The sequence below is a fragment of the Myotis yumanensis genome, unplaced genomic scaffold (assembly GCF_028538775.1).
Source record: "Myotis yumanensis isolate MYYU_CA2020_CCGP unplaced genomic scaffold, mMyoYum1.0.hap1 SCAF_9, whole genome shotgun sequence".
NCBI lineage: Eukaryota > Metazoa > Chordata > Mammalia > Chiroptera > Vespertilionidae > Myotis > Myotis yumanensis.
The window spans coordinates 39,882,101-39,905,492 of NW_027223760.1; the positions used below are offsets into that span (position 1 = coordinate 39,882,101).

At 35.9% G+C, this 23,392-nt stretch overlaps 1 protein-coding gene across 8 annotated transcripts in view; it reads right to left on the bottom strand.

Annotated features, from left to right (window-relative positions):
• CACNA2D1 (calcium voltage-gated channel auxiliary subunit alpha2delta 1) overlaps positions 1-23,392 on the bottom strand; it is a 381,531-nt gene that overhangs the window by 296,356 nt on the left and 61,783 nt on the right. For all 8 annotated transcript variants that reach the window (XM_070424150.1, XM_070424148.1, XM_070424149.1 and 5 more), the window contains exons 2-3: positions 14,061-14,142; positions 2,553-2,669 (exon numbers count right to left, since the gene is read on the bottom strand). In XM_070424150.1, the coding sequence (XP_070280251.1) occupies positions 2,553-2,669; positions 14,061-14,142 (199 nt within the window). The remainder of the gene's footprint in view (positions 1-2,552; positions 2,670-14,060; positions 14,143-23,392) is intronic.

Below are 23,392 nucleotides of genomic sequence, written 5' to 3' on the forward strand. Positions count from 1 at the left end.
GCAGATTTTTCTGCCTAGTGCAGGCGGAAATAAATGTTAATAACAATGTTAAACGATTGTTTCTTTTTTGACTTGAGATTGCTTAAGAATAATCCAACAATGTTAGCAGAATAATTACCATATTGAGCCAGTTTGTGAGGCATAGGCACAGCAAGGAAAATAGAAAAATACTCACTTAGAAAATATATCTTGAAAATAAGATGGCTGAAATTACCAGTGTGGAGTTAGAGGGGAAAAAAGCTGGATTCATGGACAGATTTCCTGAAGTTAAATTCCATCACAACCTCATGTTATCTATACAAGTCTGGGGCAAGAATTCTAGACCTTTATGAGTTTCCTCATTTATAAAACAAGAATGAACAGATGTTTAATGTGCCTATTTCATAGGATTCTCTAACAGCCCAATGCATATCACTCATCAGAATCATAACCTGTTTTTATATACTCTCAAAACAAAACCAAAAACGACTTAAGTGCAAAATCTGTTTTGCTATAAAAGAGGTTGGTTTTATGGCAAAAGCAACTACAATATTTTTACATTGGTTTCTCTTTCAGCTCTTTCTAAAGTTGGTTGTTGGAGCAGGTCAAAAGGTAATAGCACAATATAAGCATGAATAAAATGTCAAAATAAATACTGAAATTGAAGAAAGATACTGGTTGAAATGGTTTTGAGTCAAACGTACACTAAGTGGCCAGATTATTATGACCACCTGAAATTTGTAGGCAAATTAGCTATAATTTCACGCTGAAGATGCTAGAGGGCCAGACCATTATAAATAGGGAAGCATATGCTCTGGTTTCTCTTCAGACCGCATAAATCTTTCGCCTTTTACTATAAATAGGGAAGCAGGTTGTTTACCACGACAGTAAAAGTGATTTTTTTTCTGAAGATATGGGTAAACAATGCAATTTAACAGCCTTTGAACATGGGATATATATATATATATGTATGTATATAACCTGCTTCCCTATTTATAATGGTCTGGCCCTCTAGCAACTTCAGCGCGAAATTATAGCTAATTTGCCTACAAACTTCAGGTGGTCATAATAATCTGGCCACTCAGTGTAAGCTCAGCATGAAGCAATGAAATAAGTTATGATTTCATGTTTAATCAACAGACTATAAAAGCCAGAATTATAAATTTAATGTTCAAATACATAAAATCAGTATATGTGCAGACATAATAAAGTTTATCATAGAAATTATAATCATTCCACTAAAAAAAGAAAAAAATCCTTTCAGTTGTTCATTTTCTTTAAAAAACAAACAACTGAATTCTAGAAACTCATAGGGAATTATTTTAGTAGATTTTTGAGAAAACAACCAGTTCAATTTACATGTTTTTCATAGATTTACATCTATTATATATTCCCAAGGGTATTTTATGTTGATAACCTTGATACTAAAAATATATTGCTAGTGTACATCTAAATTGATGAAACTATTTTGAAAAGCAATTGTCATATTCTTATAAAGCTAACTTTGTGAATACCCTACAGTCTAATAATTCCACTATTGACCCTTCAGATATCCTTGCATGTGGTACCAGGAAATTTGCTCAAGAAAATGTAGCAGCACCAAATAATAATTTACCAACAGAGAATAAATGAAAATTTGAGATATATCCTCATAAAATAATATGTAACTGTGGCTAAAATGAATTAAATCTAAGTACAAACCTCCAGATAAATCATCATATATAATAAAAGGCTAATATGCAAATCGACCAAACAGTGGAACAACTGGTCGCTATGATGCACACTGACCACCAGGGGGCAGACGCTCAATGCAGGAGCTACCCCATAGTGGTTAGTGCACTTCCACAGGAGTGCTGCTCAGCCAGAAGCTGGGCTCATGGCTGGTGAGTGCAGCGGTGGTGGCGGGAGCCTCTCCCACTTCCGAGACAGAGCTAAGGACCCCTTGGTGGGCCTAAATCTGCAGGCGGACATCCCCTGAGGGCTCCCGGAATGCACAAATTTCATGCACTGGGCCTCTAGTACAAACATAATGGAAGAAAGTCGTTGAGAACTACATACATTATAATGTGATTTTGATAAAGCTAAAAAGAAAGCAAACTAGCAAATATGTTTTTTAACAAAACATGTATGTAAAGCACAACTATTTTTTACAACAAAGAGATAAATAATCAAATATCTAGAGTATTGGCCACCCCTGGCAGGGAGGAAAGGTAAGGGGACAGGAGAGTTCTAAGAAGGCAGCGTTAAGGGTGCTGGCAATATTTGTGGGTTTTATGTTGTACAATAAATTTAAACATTATTATTACACATCATAACTTACATATGTATAAATATATGCATGTATGAATTAAATACACTATTCCTATGTATTAAAATCACCTAACAAACTAATAATTAGAAGTAAGCTGATTATGTTGAATTCATAATGAAACCATGATATCTCACCTTCATGCACATATTAGATGAACAGTTTCCGTGGTAAAGAAAACATACTAAACAAAGCCTCCAACTAAAACATGAAAAATAATAAGTAATGGAAAATAACCAAATGAGCAAACCCAATTTAAACTCACCACCAGGGCTTTAGATCTGTTGCTTAGAAGTTTTTCAATATCCCTGGCTGCAATTTCCACCAGCTGGCGTGCATTATTTGGTTCCACAGTATACAAATCTTGGTATTTCTCATAAATCTATGTGAAAAGCAAAAGAAAATTGTTAAGAACAATAATTGCTTATTTGGCTCATAAGTTCACATTAGAATGTATTTAAAATCATAAACAATTGATTAGAAAAGTCCACCCTTTTCTTCCTTCACCTTGATCTTTCCTTTAGGTGTCTCAAAAATATGTATATAAATATTAGTTTCCTATAAGAACACCAGCTGGCCAAAATAGTTATGTCAACAGGCTGTAACACATCTTGAACAACAATGCTTTGTATATGCAATTTTGTGACTTGAAATTGTACATTCAACCTCAAAACCTGGTATTAACTGCCATCAGCATTTTAAAAACAGAAGAACTGAAGTATGGGAGGTCAAACCTGGAGGATATGTGCAGTGAACAAAGGTAGGAGGGAGGGGACGTGCTAATATATTGAGAGAGACTTCCCACTGTTCTCCCTCACTGCAATCACTGAGGCTAAAGGGTTTGCTGCTAAACCTTATGAAAAGAAAGAGAGAATTAATGAATGAATATGAAGCCCCTGCTAAGGAAGGTTCACCCAGGTGACACAGGGAGCTTCAATTTCACAGGGTAGTTGTTTGAAGGTCATCAAGGTCGACATTCAAGATTAGTTAAAATGGAATTGTGTAAATATTTTTATTATCAGATTGACTGTTTTGTTTTTAAATCGTTGAATCAAACCATACTGAAAGTAAGCTAGGCAGCAAATGAAAACTCGGCTGCTGCATTTCTGGCTCACATCAGTGTCCATGGAAGGAGTTCCCCAGCATAGCATCAGAGGCACTTGGTATGCAGAGCCTGTACACTCCTGGCGGGAGAGGAAGAATGAAAGAAAGGGGGTGAGGAGAGGACCAGCAACCCTATCTGTGGCTGGAGGGCTGAGCAGAGAAGGAAATCCCTTATGCATCCAACAGATGGGTTGCACATGCATGACTAAACCGTCTTTAAAAGCCAAGACCTGGCAGTTTTTTGCCATCTTATGAGAAGAGAATCCAGGCACATGCAGGAGCCAGTTCAACCCTGTTTTCCTAGCACAACTTCAGCATTCTGTTACTACCAACAGGTTCTACAGCCTGGTCCCAGCTGAGCATGGATGCTACTGGTGAACACTGGTTTCAAATGGACACAGACACATATGCTAATATGCTAACATAAAAGCCTAATAAGCTAAGTTTCCAACCAATCAGGGTAGGTTAGCTTACTGCTAGGGAAAAGCCATTCAGGACTGGGTGAGATGGGTGGGACAAGCCCTGGAGCCCTCCTGCTGTGGTTCCTCCCTGGCCAACCAACCCCCTTTGGCTCCGATTGAGACTAAGCAATACAGCCCTGATCACCAGCCAGGCTGAGGGACCCCACCAGTGCACGAATTCATGCACCAGGCCTCTAGATTATTTATAAGAGTATGTTAGTTTACATAGAATTAACATTTTTATTCAAGTGATAAAAAGTAATCATTTTAAAAGATTTAAATCAAACTTTTACTCCTAAATTCATTTGATTTATTCAAACTATGAGGTTTTTCCATACTAGACTTAATTTGACCTTTAGGTTGTCATTTCACCTATTCAAACCACAGTAACTTAGCATATACAATCTCCATATTTAGTGTCACCCAGGATTCCTGCATATTACTGGACTGCTTGTGTTTTCTTCTACAGGGCAGATTATCGAGCTCTGTATGAAAGACCCAGGTTATCCATGATAAAATCCATCCAACTCAAGGCTCCCTCTTTTATTTCAGCCTAAGATGACATCCAAGAACATGACCTCCTGAATAGATTAATTGATCAGGGTACAAAAAGATAAACCTCAACATCACTTTAATTGATCCAGGATATTTAGTTCTTTGCAGTGAAACCAATATAGCTAATTGGTATAAAGGCAGCTGTGCTTTGAACCATTAATGTCTTGCTCCTTTCTGTGTGAAGTCTGATCTCCTTCCTGTGGTATAGAGACTACAATATAATTCAGAGTTGGTGAAGATTAGTTCAGGATGCATAGTCTGTACTTTGCATTATGTACTATAAATAAAGACATTGATTAATACACTACCTACAAAACCAGAAACATTATAGGTGCTCTAAAGAATGAGAGGATTATAAATCAGAAGAATTTAGTTCAAGTATATATATATATATCTTCTAAAATATATATAATCTATTCTCTCAAATTATGTTTCTAGGGTAATTTTTTACTGCTTAGAAAAAAACAACAACAAGATTTACCTGGCCAATAAACTTTTTTTAAAAAATATGTTTTTATTGCCCATATTTTTAAAATATATATATTTTTATTGATTTCAGAGAGGAAGGGAGAGAAAGAGAGAGATAGAAACCAATGCTGAGTGAGAATCTTTGATTGGCTGCCTCCTGCATGCCCCTCACTGAGGACTGAGCCCACAACCCGAGCATGTGCCCTGACTGGGGATCAGAACCTTGACCACCTGATTCATGGGTGGACGCACAACTACTGAGCAACATCAGCTAGGCGCAAATAAACTTTAAATAAATGTAAAATTAAGGAAGCTTAAATCTCGATCCCCAGTGTAAATATCCTGCTGTTTGTTTTACATATAAAACATTTGAAATGTTTTATTGGTAATAAAAATGAATTTGAACCATTTAACTGTCCCACCAAAAGAAAAACTAACTCTTGCTTCTGGTTTTAAAGACTACAATATTCTTTGTTGCATAAAGTATCGAGAAGGCTCTCAAAAAGTCTACTGGTTTTTGTTTTATAAACATTTTCAGAGTAGAAAGTTTCACATGGATCTTAACATTATGTATTTTCCTAATGTACACAAATTTATAATTTTTCTCCCACTAAAATAAACCACATTTCTATACTTTTTCACATGTTAACATGCGACTATTAGAAAAAGTCTTAAGTATCTTTTCCTCTTGCTAGTATTTTGTTTCCTTAAAAAACAATGACCTGCTTTAGCATTTTATCCAGTGGCCTTTCTGAAAGAAAAACATTTTGGTGGAAATAATAGGAGTTTTTGTGACCAGACAAACTCCATTCAAATCACATGTTGATTCCTCACATGCAGTGTGACACTGGCTTCCATTTCTTCTGCTAAGAAGGATACAGCCCATAAAGACACTCTCGGACAGGATGTTTTATCCTGCTGACCGATGCACAAATATGCTTTAGGTTTTCTGTTGTTCAAGTCCTCCCCCTACTATCTTTGACACAAGTTTTGACAAAACAGTACTTGTTGCCTGTATATTCTTCCTTTCTTACAATTTTAATTAACTGGTTTTAATGTACTTTCAGTATTACATTGACATACCAAATTTTGTGGTAATGACAACAGAGAATATGGTTTCCTTACCTTTTTCATTGGAAACTTCTAACTCACCTTGCTCTAATTAAGTCCATAGTTTCAAGATAATCTTCAGAATCATACATTTAAAATAATCTCAAATGTAATATCTAAAAGGTGACAACACTCATTGATATAACTGCTTCATAAACATACCTAGAGAAATGTTTTTGAAATCATAAGCCTTAGTTTTAGACGATGAATGATGCTGTAGACTAATGCAGATACCCCTGATGCTCACTGAAAGCCAGATACACTTCCAAGTTCTGGATGACAGACAAGACTGGATTAGCAATCACTTTCAGGCAGCTTCTCTCCACCACTCACTTTAAGAAACCTAAAAAGTGCATTCAATTAGCCATCATATTAATGGGAACACTGGGGTTCAGGCTCTTGAATATCAGAGTGGAGTGAGTTTTACTCCCATTTCACTTCAGGTATGACCAAACTACTGTCCGGACCAGCAGAAGGTGAAATGGTTAGGCAACGTGAGTTCGAAATACCCTTCTGCTCGAAATCCCCGTTGGCTTCAGCAGGATGTAGGGGATAGAAAAGCCCCTGGGGGAGGAACAAGAAAGGCCACTGAGAATGAAGGGTCAGTTTGTCTGCGAGGAGACAGCCCTCGGTGCAGGAAGAGGGGAGCCCAATGCTGAGACTGAGGGACGGATGGTGGGAGCAGAGGTCCCCCTGGAGGATGATGGTGAAAACCACAAGAGGGCCCTCAGCAGGATGAGGAGATTGACAAAGTTCTTAGAGGCAATCACATTCAAGATCAAATACACTAGACATTCCTTCACACGAGTTTCCCCTTGCGCCCAGATGCCAAGGAGCAAAGTCAAGAACATGAGAAAATACTGAAAGGGAGTTCATATTTGTACTGTTTAAATCTATAATTGACCACAAAAGCCCCTTTGGAACTGAAAAACAGCGAACCTTGAAATGGTAAGATTAATACTTTCCTCCCCTGGGAGAAAGAATGGCAGCTCATGAGTAAGTTAAGTTCCCTAGAGAAACAGTCAAATTTCTGCAATTATAGCTTATACATATGTAAACTTGGTAACGCCTTCCCTCAATATTTGGACATTTGCTTTCCTTTCACAGAACTTGTCCTGCAAAGGCAATCAAGATCTCGGCTGCCCACAGGCATCTTTCTGAGGAAAGGTTCCCCTGTTACCATCCCCGAAAAAGAGTAGCCCTAGAATTTCCTTATAAGTGGGTAGCTTTATTCTAATGCATGACCTTAACTTTGACCCTTGCTTAATTGTATTAGGATATATCACACTTACAAGCAGCTAATTTCTGAATCAATGGCCTGTAGGAGCCAAGTACAAAAGATCTGTTTAAACAGTAATACATTGCACCAGTCAGAGTCTGACTGTAGATGACAGTGGGATGGATCAAGGGCAGAAGCAGAAGTGAAAAGGCTAGTGGGAGGAAAAGAGTATTCAGACACCGAGGGACAGAAGTGATGGCTATGGTAGGCACAATAAAGGCCTCCCAACGAGATCCATATCCAAATCCCCAGAATCTGTGAATACGATGTCACGTGGCAAAGTGGAATTAAGTTTGCAGATGTAATGAAGTTTTGCTAATCAGATGAATCTAAAATAACAAGATTATCCTGGAGTGTCCTGGTGAGCCCAATGTAATCACAAGGGTCCTTTAGAGTGGATGAGGAAGAGGTGACTCTGCAAGAGAAAACCAGAGTTGGTAGCATGAGAAGACATTTCAAGAAGACAGAGATTTTTACCTGTTTTGTCCACTGGTACAGCCCAGCACATAATATAGTGCCCACACATAGCAGGCGCTCCATAATCCTGGTGGCGTCAATGAGCAAATGGACACTGAGACTGGTGATTGCATCAGGCTTTACTAGGAATGGAAATGCTGGCTTGTAACAAGTTCTTCCTTCCTTGTATTTTAAAAACAATATTTATTTTAAAGCTAAAAAACAACAAGGCTATGTAAGGTACTATGCAATTACATAAGGTAACATAATTGCAACATGTAAATGGTCATTAGGTTAGAGTAAATACACAAAACAGGGTAATAATCAATACAAATACTATCAGTGTTCCAATGAGGAAGGACAGAAAATCATGCCATCAGAATTCAAAGGAAAGTCAAGTCATACTGGTTATGATCATAGAAAAGATGGATTATAGCCACACTCGGGAATAAATGTGCATAAGTAAGGGAGAGAGAAAATCGGAATGTGTATGAAACAAGAAATTATTGGAAAATAAAGACTGAAAAACTAATTGTGACACTATTATGAAGAGCTATAAAATTCAGAGTGTTCGTTTTTACCTAATTATGTAGTCAATTCCAAACTGTTTGAGACTGACCCTAAACCCAAAGGATCTAAATTTATTTCACTGCCAACAAAAGACCTTGAAAATGCAGCACAGTTTAATTTGTGCTTAACCATCTAGCAGCAAATGGCTTCTCTAAAGAAAAATTGCTTCCTATCAATGCTGATGTGTAATTTTACAAATTTACATTCATTAAAGGAGTTTTATACATGTACTCTTGCCTCAGATTCTTGCAATATTGACATTTTTACCAGACCATTCTTTGTTGTGGGCAATGTCCTACGCAGTATAGGATGTTTAGCAGCATCTTTGGCCTCTACACACTATAGGCCAGTAACACTCCTCCTACCCCCACCCCTGGTTGTGACAATAATAAATGTTTCAAATGTCTCTTAAGGAACAAAATTGCCCCCGGCTGAGAACCACTGCACTCTATATAAAGACATTAAAGATGTCTTCAGGGGAGAAATATAAGCAGCTATATGTCGTATATTGAGAGTGTGCAGTAGCGAATAATGGTCTTGTATGGCATTCATCTTCATTGGAAAGACGAAGCTAACCCTTGGCTACATCACTTCCATAAGTTTTTAGCTTCCCCTCCTTTGTGAGGCTCATAGACAAGAGAGCACAGTCGCTATCCATCACTCTCCCGGTAATTAGTATTACCAAGCCACAGGATTGCTACTTGAAGAAACAATAAATAAGAACTCGTTCAAATACCAGCATAACTTTAAAAAAGTGTTATTGATTGATAATAGAACAGATCGGTATGGTAAAAAGAAATCATTTTAGTAGTCTTTCACTATTAACGTTTATGAACCGATAATACTGCACTTAAAAACCTGTTAATAAAATATTGAAAGTTATCATAAGATTAGAAACCCCTTTAGGATTCATTTTCTTTCGTGTCTTTGAAAATGGATGTAACTAACCACTGTTTAAAAGAAACAAAACACACATACACAAAAATAACAGAGTCCATATTCTCTCTGTGGAAATACATTCTGCAGTCTCAATAGATTTCTCTCCATTTAGCGGGGGAGGGTAATGTATTTTTCCCTAAGATGACAATAATCTCAGTTTGCCTGTTATTATGGTAACTAGTCACAACATTTCCTAGTTGGAGGTGTAAGGCAACTCTGAACAAAACCAAAACATGAAATAAATAAGCTATATTTGAAAAGTAATACTATTATTTTTATAAAGTACTTAGGTTACTTTTTTAGATAATTACATTACTTTTAAAGTAATATAAATATAAAACTACATTTTAAAGGGAAGTATGCATTAACTTTTTAATAGCATCTATTATTGCTGTCACATTGCATTTTATACTCCTTTTACCCCTACAACGTTTCTGTGAGGGAGAGTATTACTATCTCACTTGACAAGCAGGTAAAGGAAATCTACTATCACCAGCTACTTAGCAGCGTTCACGAGGAGAAAAAAAAGATTCCCATCCTTACTGTTGACTCTGCATCTTGCTAAATCCCTACTCAGAATCACCAGTGATTAATTATGTTATGCTTTAGAGTATCTTATTTTGCCAATAAATAAATATATTAAACTCTCTACCACCTAGAAAATGAACATTCTATTTACATAAGATCATGTGACCACAATGTCAAAGAAAAATCATTGGTCTGTGAACCCCTTGAGTTACTAATGAAATTCTTCACTCAAAATCCTTGTGTAAATACTAACTTAATTAAGAGAACTGAATGCTCAATATTTAGACACATTTCATATTTATGTCTTTGAGAGAATATTGGGAGCGCTCCATCAGTAGGACATCCTGTAAGGGCTACAGGACTGTTAGAGGGCGCAGGCTGGGCTGAGGGACCCCCACCCCTGAGTGCATGAATTTTCGTGCACCGGGCCTCGAGTATAATACAATACTCTTGACTAATACAATGGGGGAATGATCTTTCTTGCGTTCTGGTTACAGGTCAATAAATATTATATATGGATATGTTATTAATCTCAACAACTCCATGAGATGAAACATCTCGGCAGATCACAAAACTATCAATTGGAATAAGTGTATTTTCTTCAGGTGGAAGACCATAAAGACAAAATCAAGAAAAACTATTTTCTGTACCACTCTTAGCAATCCTTTCAATAGATACACACACAAAACCATGTCTGTGCATACCAACAATGATGAAAGATTTTACATTCTGCATGTAAATTTACATTTTACAACATCTTTCTATACTTTCTTTTTAAAAATAAATTTAAATAGAAATGTTCATGAGTGGGTAACTGCTAGCCGAATTTTGGCTTCTTCTAATTTACAGAGTGGCCAGATTATTATGACCACCCCATCAGTACTTCATTGACACTTCCAAAAATACTGAATATTGAAAACTTCCTAAGCAAATACTCTCAAGGTTTTATTATTATTATTATTATTTGCATAACTAATTTACTTCATTGTACTGATGGGGTAGTCATAATAATCTGGCTGGTCATAATAATCTGGCCACTCAGTGTACAAGAAGCAATATAAAAAGGTAAAATATTAACTTATAGTCTAAAGCAAGCATGTCAAACTCAAAGGCTAACACGGGCCAAATAAACAAGGCATGCGGCCCATGGGCCACAAGTTTGACAGCTTGGTCTAAGGCAGTGATGGCGAACCTTTTGAGCTCGGTGTGTCAGCATTTTGAAAAACCCTAACTTAACTCTGGTGCCGTGTCGCATATAGAAATTTTTTTTAATGTATTTTATTGATTTTTTTACAGAGAGGAGGGGAGAGGGATAGAGAGTTAGAAACATCGATGAGAGAGAAACATCGATCAGCTGCCTCTTGCACGCCCCCTACTGGGGATGTGCCCGCAACCAAGGTACATGCCCTTGACTGGAATCAAACCTGGGACCCTTGAGTCCGCAGGCTGACGCTCTATCCGCTGAGCCATACCGGTTAGGGATAGAAATTTTTTGATATTTACAACCATAGTAAAACAAAGACTTATATTTTTGATATTTATTTTATATAGTTAGATGCCATTTAACAAAGAAAAATCAGCCAAAAAATGAGTTCGCGTGTCACCTCTGACACACGTGTCATAGGTTTGCCATCACTGCTCTAAAGCATAACAATATATATTTTTTAAAATTTTTGAGTCACTAGTACATTCAATTTAGTAGCTGTGTGGCCTAGAACCAAAATTTAACACTGCAAATGCTTCATGCATATTAAAGATGATGATGTTCACTTTACAAGGTTGTCCTGAGAATTAATAAGATACCATATGCAAAGGTCTTAGTGCAGTTCTTGAACTAATGAAAAACAAATGAAGTCCTTCAGTTGTATTTGAAAGGTTCTAATATATTAAATTCATCTTTTCCCTAATTTTATTTCTTTTCTTCCCTCAATTATTTCATGTACTTTGCATCTGAGCATACGCAATTAATGGACATGTTGTCTTCTAATAAATGATTAGATAATGGAATAATTCATTAAGACATAGCACTACTTAAGCTTATTCATGCTGTATCTTTAACAGAATTTAGGCAAATAACTTTAATTTTCATTAAATTGTAAAGATGTCTTATTTTAGCTAAGTTGCCTCATTACAATTGCATATGAGTATTCAGGTAATATGGTAGTTCTATCCTGCAAAACCAATAAAAATAATTACATTAAATACTTTTGGAAGAATCATCATTTCCATAATATTGAATTTCAATCCAGGAACCTGTTAAATCCCTCCGTTTATTCAACTTTTGGTCCTCGCCCTGTATCCAATACACCCAGTCTCAGCTCAAAGTCCACTATGCACTATAGCATCCTTCAGCCAGTCTCTGCTTTAAATTTCCACAGCCAAAAGCCCGCACATGAACCTTCTCTCCAGGCAAAAGCACAGAGGCATATGGATCATTTATCTATGCAAAATGACGCTCTTCATGTGACCTAATACTAAAATTATTTTCCCAATAATCAATTCTATCTCTCTCCCCTCACTTGTTACATATAATAAAACAAATTATTTAATTGTATTTTTTCTGTCACTGTAGATATGTATGTGCCTCATAAACAGAAAAAGTGTGGGAATTTTCTTCCATCCTCTCCATTCTATTTTGTTATCCATATTCAGACAAAGCCAGTTATTCATTTAACAATTTTACACTCTTCTTAGTCAGTTACACTTTGCGAAAGCATAGTTTAAATCAGGTGAGACTTTTTTGGTTGCATAATGATTCCCTGCAAAAGCAGCTTCAGTGAGAGAAGGTTCACATATTTACACAAAAAGTAAAAATGAGGTCAGCCAAGAAAGTGGTTTCTGAGGCTGCAGAAGCACGGGAGGAGTGAAGGAGCGCTCCCAAGAGCAGTTATTTTTAATCTCAATCTGTCAATAAAAAGATTCATATAGCTTCTAACCAGAACCTGTTAATTCGCATCTCTTTTTTTTATCTCATCCCACAAACTCCATCACTTTCATAGAGGCTCACGTATTAGCTTGCACACGCTCATGTTCTTATATATTTCACCACAATAAAGTCATTGCAGATCTCCAGCACCAGCTACCAGGAGCTTTCAGACATCTTCGGGCCCACATAGTAGATTAGCAGAGCGTCAGTTCTCTGGGGAAAGGAACTGTTCTCTGTCAACCCTTGTAGCCTGCACAGGACCTGGGACATACGTGTTGAATAAACTAAATTTTATCATTGTTATTCACACGGAACATTTTTCATTTCCAAATATCTTCATCTCACAGATATTTAAGTTTGTTCAACATACTCTTAGATGGAAACCTATGATTGTTTTGTACACAGTTTCTGGAATAATTTTTTTAAGTATCTGCTTAATTAATAAGGTTCCTTTATGAATTTCTATTAATAAATATGGTAACCAACCATACATTCCATTTTCTCTAGAAAGAAGTATTCACACATAAATATCCACATCATAAGTAGTCATGTATCATACATATAAGTCTGCTTTAATACATTTCATCTCATTTTTGGAAAACAAAAGGCCTCATTGCATCACTAAGATCACAAGATGAAAATACTTTCAAATTGTTGCATTACTGACATTGAAATAGAAGTGAGACACTCAAGCAATAACATTTAATGTTTAGTAAATACAAAACCTACAATAAAAATGTTCTTACCCAAGAAAAATAACCTTTCTAAGATGATACATAAATATTTATATAATACTATTACCTTTAAAAATCATTTAATAGTGACTTTCATAATCATTGCATAAATCCTAAGAAAAACCATATTTTACAGTGACTCTTTTTCTTACACCAAAATCTTTACTCTCCATATCAATGACACACCCTAGTCTCCAAACATGGCTGTGAACACTTTTCAACTCTCTTTGAAAATAAAATCTACCATTAAAAAATGAAGAAGTATTCCCACTGAGGACATTCAAAGGAATTCATCACAGTACTTAAAGCCACCATGATGTGACAGATTGTACACTATAGTCTGGAGAACAAAAAGGTAACATCCCAATTTAAACTTTAGGGGAGTCTAGGTAACACATGGATTCGTCTATGTGAGGGCTGTTTTTAAACTGTAAAGTATGTGTGGTGAGAAAGCATTATCAATTGTTAGGTATGATGTTTCTTTCTCACAATACCAAGCAATACCAAGGGTCTCTTCCAGAATCTCACCACCAGATCCACACACAAAAAAACATCTTCTTTATGATATAGAAAAGCAGCTTCCTAGAAGCTAGAACTGCATTAAAATTAAAGAAAAGACTGAGTTTATTTGGGTTCTACTCACATCAACCAGCTGATTGACTCCACTTGCTGTTTTTGCCAGTGTGACAAGGTCTTCTTGCATCTTATCCACCCATGACTTGATCCTGCAGAAATCAGAGAAGAAAATATTCTATCATGTCTCTGGCAAATGAAGGCCACAGACAGCCACTTTACAGTCATGATGCAGATAATTCATTAAATTGCCTTTAAATCTTTCTTCTCCCTCCCAGCTCTCATTATGTCCACCCTCCCATCCCATCTACAAATTATAAAGCCAATAAAACTTTACTGTAAAGCCTCTTAGAATGCTGAAGTACCCCTAGATAAAGGAAAGAAAAATGACATGATTGTCATGTCCAATATGTGGATAAATTTGCTTAATTTTTATGAAAATTCCATTTAAAATTAGTAAATAGAATATTCTAAACTAAGCCTTATTCTTTAGCTCACAAGTCTTCTGGATATAATACTAAGGGTGTGCTAAGTGTAGAACATTTTTTAAATGCAAAAAAATGAGAAATATTTTAAATGTCTCCTAATTTAATTACCCAGTGATAACCACTCCTAACATTTCATGCATTCCCATTTAGTCTTTTCAAATTACCTCACATGGTTGAAAGCATGCTATGTAAACTTTATGTATTTTTTCTTCTCCTGAGGTCATATGATAAATAGTCCTATGCCATTATAAGTATCTTATTTACCTCACTTCTTTAAATTTTATTAATAATAAATGTTTTATAATGTGTTATTTTATAAAGGAAAGTGAACTTTGTATTTCATAAGTGCTGGGATCATGGGTATTTAACCATATTAATCTTCTTTTCTTCAGATAGATAAGAGTTTCAATACTACTATAAGGCAGCCATTTTTTTCAAATAAACTTAAGTGTGACAGAATAAGAAATTAAACATGGAAAGAAGTATAACATGAAAAAGCGATTTAAATGAGGTGTAGGAGAACACATAAAAGAATAATGAGCTGATAAACTAAAAAGGAAGAAGCAAAACTTGAAAGTCAGTCATAAAAAGAATGAAATGCCTCAGAGCTGTGGTCGGCAAACTGCGGCTCGAGAGCCACATGCGGTTCTTTGGCCCCTTGAGTGTGGCTCTTCCTGAGCCTTAGGAGTACCCTAATTAAGTTAATAACAATGTTCCTAACTATATAGTTTAAGTTTAAAAAATTTGGCTCTCAAAAGAAATTTCAATCGCTGTACTGTTGAAATTTGGCTCCGTTGACTAATGAGTTTGCCGACCACTGCCTTAGAGGAAAACACAGAGGCTTGATTACATGTGCAACACATTAGTTAGCAAATGAAATACATAAATGCTAGGGATACTTTCACACAAATGAAAATAAGAAGGAATATTTATTGAACCATGCTGTATGAAATTGATACAAAGAAGATAAATCAATATCAAGAAACAAAAATAAATAAATAAATGGGAGGAGAGTACAAAGTGGAGAGAAATTTATAGATTCATTAAAATGAATGATGCATCACCACATTATTCTAATATTAGACTTTGTGCTGCTTATGAGCTGGTGCATATATTTGAAACATATTATAAATACTAACTAATATTCTTATTACTACTATTAGATAAAGATATTTGTTCCCATTTTAACATTTAAAACAATAGGTTACAGTAGGAAACTGGTAGGAGCAAAGAACATTGACACCATTTTCTAATTTAGATCAGACAACCTCGTTTCTCCAAGCAGTTACTGAACAAGTCCTAAAACCCAAGGAAAATGAATCATCTCTTCTCAAGTATAATTCCCAACATTGACAAATAATAAAAATTGTTATACATCTTATACATCCCTTTTGCTGGGAAACCAAGAGACAAATAGTATATATGTAAAAACATCAACTTAACTCTTGCCTGAATTCTGACTTATGCTAAATGGTCTAAAACTTTCATTCTCACTTGACACCTGAGTGTACTGTCACTGCCATTGTTCATTGAGGTGAATCTGTTTTGGCTGAAAAGCAATCCAGGACTCTTCCAGTCTTCTCTGCCCCACTGACAAGCTATCAAGAACACTTTATAGGAGCAAGGATCATTTTTTATAGATATGACATGTTGCCTGGTTTTCCTAAAAGACATAAGCACTCTGACTCCCAAACCTGAAGTTAGAAGAATATAATGACTAGGAAATATGCCAAGATCCCATTCATCATAAAAGTAAAAAATTACCCAAGGGAAAATACACATATGTGCAAATTATCAGTCTTTCTATTTCTAGGTAAATTGTCAAGCACATATTTATAATCACTGAGCACTATTTCATTGACTGTCTCCAGAATATACTATAAAATTTAGTAGAAAGTTAGAGAGGATATATAGCCTTTTCATGTAATAAGAAACCAACCTAGCACTCCAGAAGGAGTTTTACATGACATGGGAGCCTTCCCAAGGAAATAAAAACACAAAGAGATGGTTAAACTTGAGAGTTCTTATGCTAGATTTGATAAAGAATGGAAAGATATGACAGGTCAAAGAGTATGAGCTGTGCATAGTAAACTGCAGGAAACTTAATAAAGGCTGTTCATGCCTGATCCTTTATCTGTCCCTGATCTTTGGAGATAAGGACACTGCTTTCCCTCCAGGTATGGGTGGATGGGGAGGGGCGGGGGTGTAACTCTCACATAAAGGAAGGTCAGAAAGTCTGACAAAAATTAAAGTTTAAAAAACTTAACCAACCTAGCTTTCTATCCTCTTATTTACTTCAGCTTGTCCCTGAAATTAATTTTCTATCTTCATTATGAATAAATTCCACAGCTACTCTGATATTACCTTTGATAAATTGCCAAACTAAAAAAGATTCTCTTCTATCCACTAAACTCCAAAGCACTTTAATTGGCTTTATGCTTATTTTCCTGTATACTTTCATGATTAGATGGATATACATTTATACTTATTTGTCACTGAATCCTCAATATTTTTATTAAAGTGTTTGCATATAGTAAGCAGATGAGTAGTTATTGAATAAACAGAAAATATATTGAAATAAAGTTGCATTATTGATTTTTAAAGCACAATTATATTTATTTAAGTTGAGTAAGTGATTCATTTACTAATTCCCTCTTCTCCCCATAATCCACATCAGAAAAAAAAATAGAACTAAAGAACTGCTGGACCCATGCATCTGTTAACAGGCCCTATTTTTTAACACGTAGCATATAAATTTTCAAAATGCAACTTAATACTCTACAGGAATTAGTAAATCTCTAGAGTACATAACTTATAATTCCAAATCCGTCAAGAGGATATTCAATGTCATAGGAAAAAATTATCTTGTAATCTGTCTCTGCCCCTACAATAACTCATTACAGAATCGACTAGCAGAGTGTTTTCAATTGTATGAAAATGACTGCAGACTCAATGTAGTTTGGAGAATTCACAGAGATCTTTAAATATTGAAGCAAATATTTTATTAAATAATTAAGATCATCTTTTATATCATCTGCTTCACTTTATGGTACAGAAACAGCACAAATTTAAAAGCAAATATATAAAATATTCAAGTTTTCACGAAAATTTAATTAAAAATATTTGGCAGGTAATTATTGTTCCTTTCCAGGTTGGATTTGCCTGTAAAATGGCTTTTAAAAGAGTAGTACTTAGTTCAGAAAACTTTTTTTTAAAAAGAATTATGGTAATTGATTTCATTTTGCATGCACTTGAGGAAGAGCAAATTCAGAAAAGCACAAATTATACCCAATTTAATCTATTGAAAAGTATAACAGTGGAGTACAAAGTGTCAAGTCTGCACAGTTATCTATTTAATTGTTTTAAATGCTACAAAGAGATTTTCTTTGTTGGAAGAATGGAGCCAAAGTAATAGCTAAGCATTGTTACCTAACTGTCCTTCCTTCCTATATTCGATGTGGTACATTCTCTGAAATAGAGACGAATGTGTCTGGATCTACTGCTATTAGGAAGGAGAGAGTATTAAAAGCAGACATCTTCCTTCGACACCCTTCTTGAATTATCCAACTAGCAATTACCATAGATACCAGAGCCAAAAAATAAATAAATGGGAGACACAGAGAAGAGCAAAGGCAAAGGAAGAAGGCTGTTACAGTAAGGGACTCAGAGGAGGAGTGGGAGAGTGAGGAGTCTTTGCAGCCCTTGTTCTAAGGCAATGCTCTGCCTATGCCACTGTTTTAAAAAATCATTTTATTTTTAATCCAAGGAAATACACATAGCTATGCCCGTGGATCTTGGAAAAAATAAATATCACAATCTCTAACCAACTGACCATTTCAATTGTGTTCATATATAAGCAGCTTGTTCATAATTTTGAAGTAATAAGTTCATATATTTCAAGTGTTCCACTTGCTATAAATATCCCACCCATGCCAAACTGCTCCTATTTTTGTTATATAATAAACCACCCACAGTGTTCCCATATTTGAGTAAAAATTGTATAAGTAAGCCAAAGATTCAGATAACCTAGACACACTATTTGATAACTGTGCAATTCTTATAACATGGATAACTTTATTATGAAATACAATTGTGTGTGTGTGTGTGTGTGTGTGTGTAAAAGAATGCTTCATATTACATTCAATTTAGGATTGTTTGTGAGCTGGATGTCATGCCAGAAATGTTAGTTCTTAAAATTATTAACAATTTAAGCCGTTTTCAATAAACTGTTTTTAGAAAGCTATTTTGACTTGTGAAATGCTTTAGTATTCCATTTTTGCCTAGAGTCAATCTTGTAAGCAATGTTAAAAGAGATCTGATTTTTGCTAATTACAGTGTAAAGGTAAAATGCTCGAGGAGTAGGAAAAAAGGCTTTATCACTAAAATCGGATTCATAAGTTGTTCATGTTCCTCTGCCTTTATTTTCTGTTGGCCTTTGCTGGTGAGTGTGTGTGTGTGTGTGTGTGTGTGTGTTTAATCCACTTTACAAATATACACACTCATCATTCTCAAAAAACAAAGCTTTTTGCCCTGACCGGTTTGGCTCAGTGGATAGAGCATCGGCCTGCGGACTCAAGGGTCCCAGGTTTGATTCCGGTCAAGGGCATGTACCTTGGTTGTGGGCACATCCCCAGTAGGGAGTGTGCAGGAGGCAGCTGATCGATGTTTCTCTCTCATCGATGTTTCTAACTCTCTATCCCTCTCCCTTCCTCTCTGTAAAAAATCAATAAAATATATATGAAAACAAACAAAAAAAACCCACAAAGCTTCTTTATGAGATCTACTTTTCCACCATCTTGGATTAAGTTTTGTTTTATCCAAGCATTTTTCGTTGCTTCTTTATTTAGTTGATATCTTTTGCCTCAGCATAGGCTTCCAGCTTCCAAGACAACAAATGAGCAATACATGCAGGGTTGATATTCATGTAGTTCCACAGATTAGCTGGAGGGGGATGGTTCTCATACAGGAATTTGATCCCTCGAGGCTCTGAGAGCTTTGTTTTTTACCTTCCACATCAGAGGTAGTTACAACCTCCAGCACAGTCCCCCTGTGGCCTGGTGCCAAGGGAGGTGTCCCACATGGCCACACAATCTGCTGCTGGTGTGTCTATGAACCGCATGAGCTGAATTTCTAATTGCTTATTACAAAACCTCCATTCACTTTATTGAAGGTCTTCCCTTTCAATGTTTATCTATATTTTTTCACTCATTGCAGATTGTTCACAAAATTTATTTTAGCCTAATTCATGTGTGTCAGTGTTATTTAATGTCGTGATAAAAAATTCCTCATTTCCTTCTCTGAATTATTAACTGAGCTTGCATAATATTTTCAATATTGCAAAATACTATAACGCTTATTATGTTTAGATTCTGATTTCAATGGCCAATCCACTTCCCCACATGGATCAGTATCTGCAGCCAAATCATTTAACTGTTTCAGCAACATGTCAATTTTGTCATGTTATCATGTTTCCTACTAGCCTGACGCTGCCTCTCTAAGCCTCTCCAGTTCCTGAAAATCAGCCTTTAAGTCTGTGCCTCAGGTCCTTTTTCTTCTGGACAATCTAAGACCTCGAATCCTTAAAATCGTTTCTTTTCCCTAAGTTCTTAAGATATATATTGCCTGTCTTACAAAATGTCACACATATGGATATACTGTCTTACGCTAGAATTATTTTTCTACAACAATACTTAATTTCCCCGAGTGTATGGACCACAGCTTACAGTTCTGTATTCTGAGAGGACCCAGCATAGTTCTGAACACAAAGTGGATGCTCAATAGATAACAGATAACACTTACTTAAGTACCTTGTGCCAGGAGATGTTCTAAACATGTTATATGAAGAAACTAATTCTCACAAAAATCTACTGAGGCACATAGTATTGTGAGTCCCACTTCACAGATGAGGAAACTGAATTACAGAGGTTACATGACTTGCCTAAGGTCACAGAGTTAGTAAGTGGGAGAGTTAAGCAGTTTGCCTTTAGAAGCCAATAGAGCACATACATTAATAAATGCTAATCGATGCGGCGATCTGAAACACAGCCTGGTGCTTTCCATCATTAAGCCACCAGACAGCCATCCTCAACTCTCCTCTCATCACAAATTTCAAATGCCTTGTGGTGTGTTTTTTTATGTTACAGCATAGCATATCGCTGGGTTCTAAGTCTGCTATTGATGTAAAGGGAACAAATGACAATTACCAAAGTCTTATGTGTTTACATGGCAAGAGAAAAAAGTAAGTTATAATTAGAAAATAAAAATGTAAGTAATTGAGAAAACCCAGACATTTCCATCCCTAAAAAGGCCTTTTTGGAAATATGCGCATATTTCTTTGTTGCTGTAATCTTTCTTCAAATTGAATTTTTCCCATCAATATTAGCAAGCAAATAAGAACTGTTTATTTTATTACAAAACCATATATTGTATGCCTTTCGTTAGCATAACAAGACATCCTCAGTTTTAGGTGCAGGGCAAATGGCCCTCATGTTATTCACAGCATGCACACACTTGACATAAAGTAGCAGGTTAGATGTACAGTCAGCCCTGATGTGTTTTAAATATGTAATATTCTAAAAGCAACATTAAATCTTTCAAATATCAACAGAAAAAGATGACTGTTTCAGCTGGCCCTCATTGTGTTCCTGATGCAGGGTCGGATACACAAACAAATGCACCAATGTACAAGCCTGGCCCCACTTCTGCGGTGCTCCCCTGTATAGACAGCCCACAGTGTCATTTGTCTCACAGCTGTTTCAGAACAGAGTTTATTGAACAATCAAAAAGCCGTCGATGCAAATGCATTAACCTGCAAATTAGAAAAACAATCTCTCTCTTCCTGAAGACCTTTAGAAAGGAAAATTATAAGGAGAGCCTGTCTCCAATACGCTTATTCCTTGAGTATTAAGCGCAGAATTCTCGAAAAGATGAAATGAAACCTTTAAAAATGAGGTAGTAAATATCTTACAGCTCAGAAAATATATTACCTTTTAATTGCTTTCAGCCTCTTTGTCCCCTCAGACTCGTGGTTCTCCCTGACCCTGTGCCTGAGCTGCACATTCACTGCCCTTGTGCCTCCCTCACCCCCGCCCCATGGTCTGAGTGCACCACGCAGTCCAGGCAAAGATTGCTTCTCAGACAGGAATGACAGTAGCGCCCTTTCCTGTCCTGCTCAACAGGAACACAAGGCTAAACTTTTTTTTTTTTTTTAATCATTAATGCAATGAAATTAACAATGAGAATTGTGTTTAAAAATAAATTGATGCTTATCAAATGGTGACAAAATTACAATTTTAGCACTTCCCAATAATTACTTGTGAAGAATGTGAAGCTTTGGTGAAAGGTTTATATAAATGTCAACGGAATACAGGAAAAGAACTCAGCTTTAATTTCTTGATAACGATGTCAAACATTTGTATTTGAATCAAGATTTCACATGATTGGCTGCTGTTTCAATAAAAATTTTATAAAATCATGACCTTTGCTGCATTCTAAGTGAAAGGTAGGTGAAAATCTAGGCAATAAAATAGAAAAAATATATCAAAGGGAAAAAGCACTTTATGTAGATAATTCCAACTGAAGCATCTGTGTCATACTCTCAGAAAATTTAAAAAATGCTGTAGCCCAGTTAGCGTCAACCTATGAACCAGGAGGTCACGGTATGATTCCTGGTCAGGGCATGTGCCAGGTTGTGGGCTCGATCCCCAGTATGGGGCATGCAGGAGGTAGCCGATCATGATTCTCTCTCATCACTGATGTTTCTATCTTTCTCCCTCTCCCTTCCTCTCTGAAATCAATAAAAATATATTTTTAAAAAATGCTGTAAAGTATGATCATGCATGTACAGTAACTTAGAAGGCTTTTAAAAAAATAAAGTAATAATTAAGTAACTAACATCAGATGATTGATTTGCTATTACAAACAAAAAAGAAATTTAAAAAATCAAAGTCTTAGGCATATTTTCCTTATTAGGAAGCAAATAACAAGCTGGTTACTAGAATTTAAATTATTTATATAAAATATGAAATAAACACTTTAAAAACAGTGGTCAATCTCCTAGTAGAAAGGCTCATTTGTGTTGATGTTTACATCTTCCACATTTGAAATAATTCTCCTGCAATTAGAAGGAAACTGATCTCATTCTGTCATTTTAGAAATAGGTAAGATGCATTTCATGAGCCCTAGTGAAAAGGGGACGGTACTTTGGCTGGGTGGCCCTGCTATAATGCCCATGTAACTCATAATCTTTATGAAATATGAAGAAATCATGAAGCAGCCAGTAACATAAATTACACATCAGCATTCTGAAAGAATCGTTGCAGGCTTTAAATTTTTTTTTTCATTAATAGTCATTCTGTCGCTGTTGCTAAGTGCTCCATTTAGAGCACATCCCAATGTGGATTTCAACAGGCGGTTTTAAAACAGACCACCCTGTATTGTAAAGAGAAATTCTGAAGATTTCTGAAGCCAGATCTGTGAATCATATGTGACTCAGCAGCCTCCCACAGGCCTGACAGCCCATATATTCTATCTCAAAATGTTCCTTCTGTAAAAGAGAGGCTGAATGAACTCCCTTATTACTATGCAGAAAATATAAAAGGCAACCCATAGAAAACACGCTACCTGTTTTAGGTCACCTGTAATAATAGAAGAAGAAAAAAGCCATTGCACATCTCTTGCTGTCTGCAGAACTATCATTTTAACTATCCATGGTCTATTTCCCCCAAAGCACTGAATCAGCCTCTCATATCTCTTGATAGCATCAGGGAAATAGTAGCCTTAGAGGCATTCACATCACCTTTCAACATGTAGTATATGAGTCTGAGGTTACTTCTCTGATGAACACAGGTATTAATAAACATTATTTTTGGTTCTAGAAACTGCAGAAGAAAACAAATTGGTCTTCTAGTCCAGG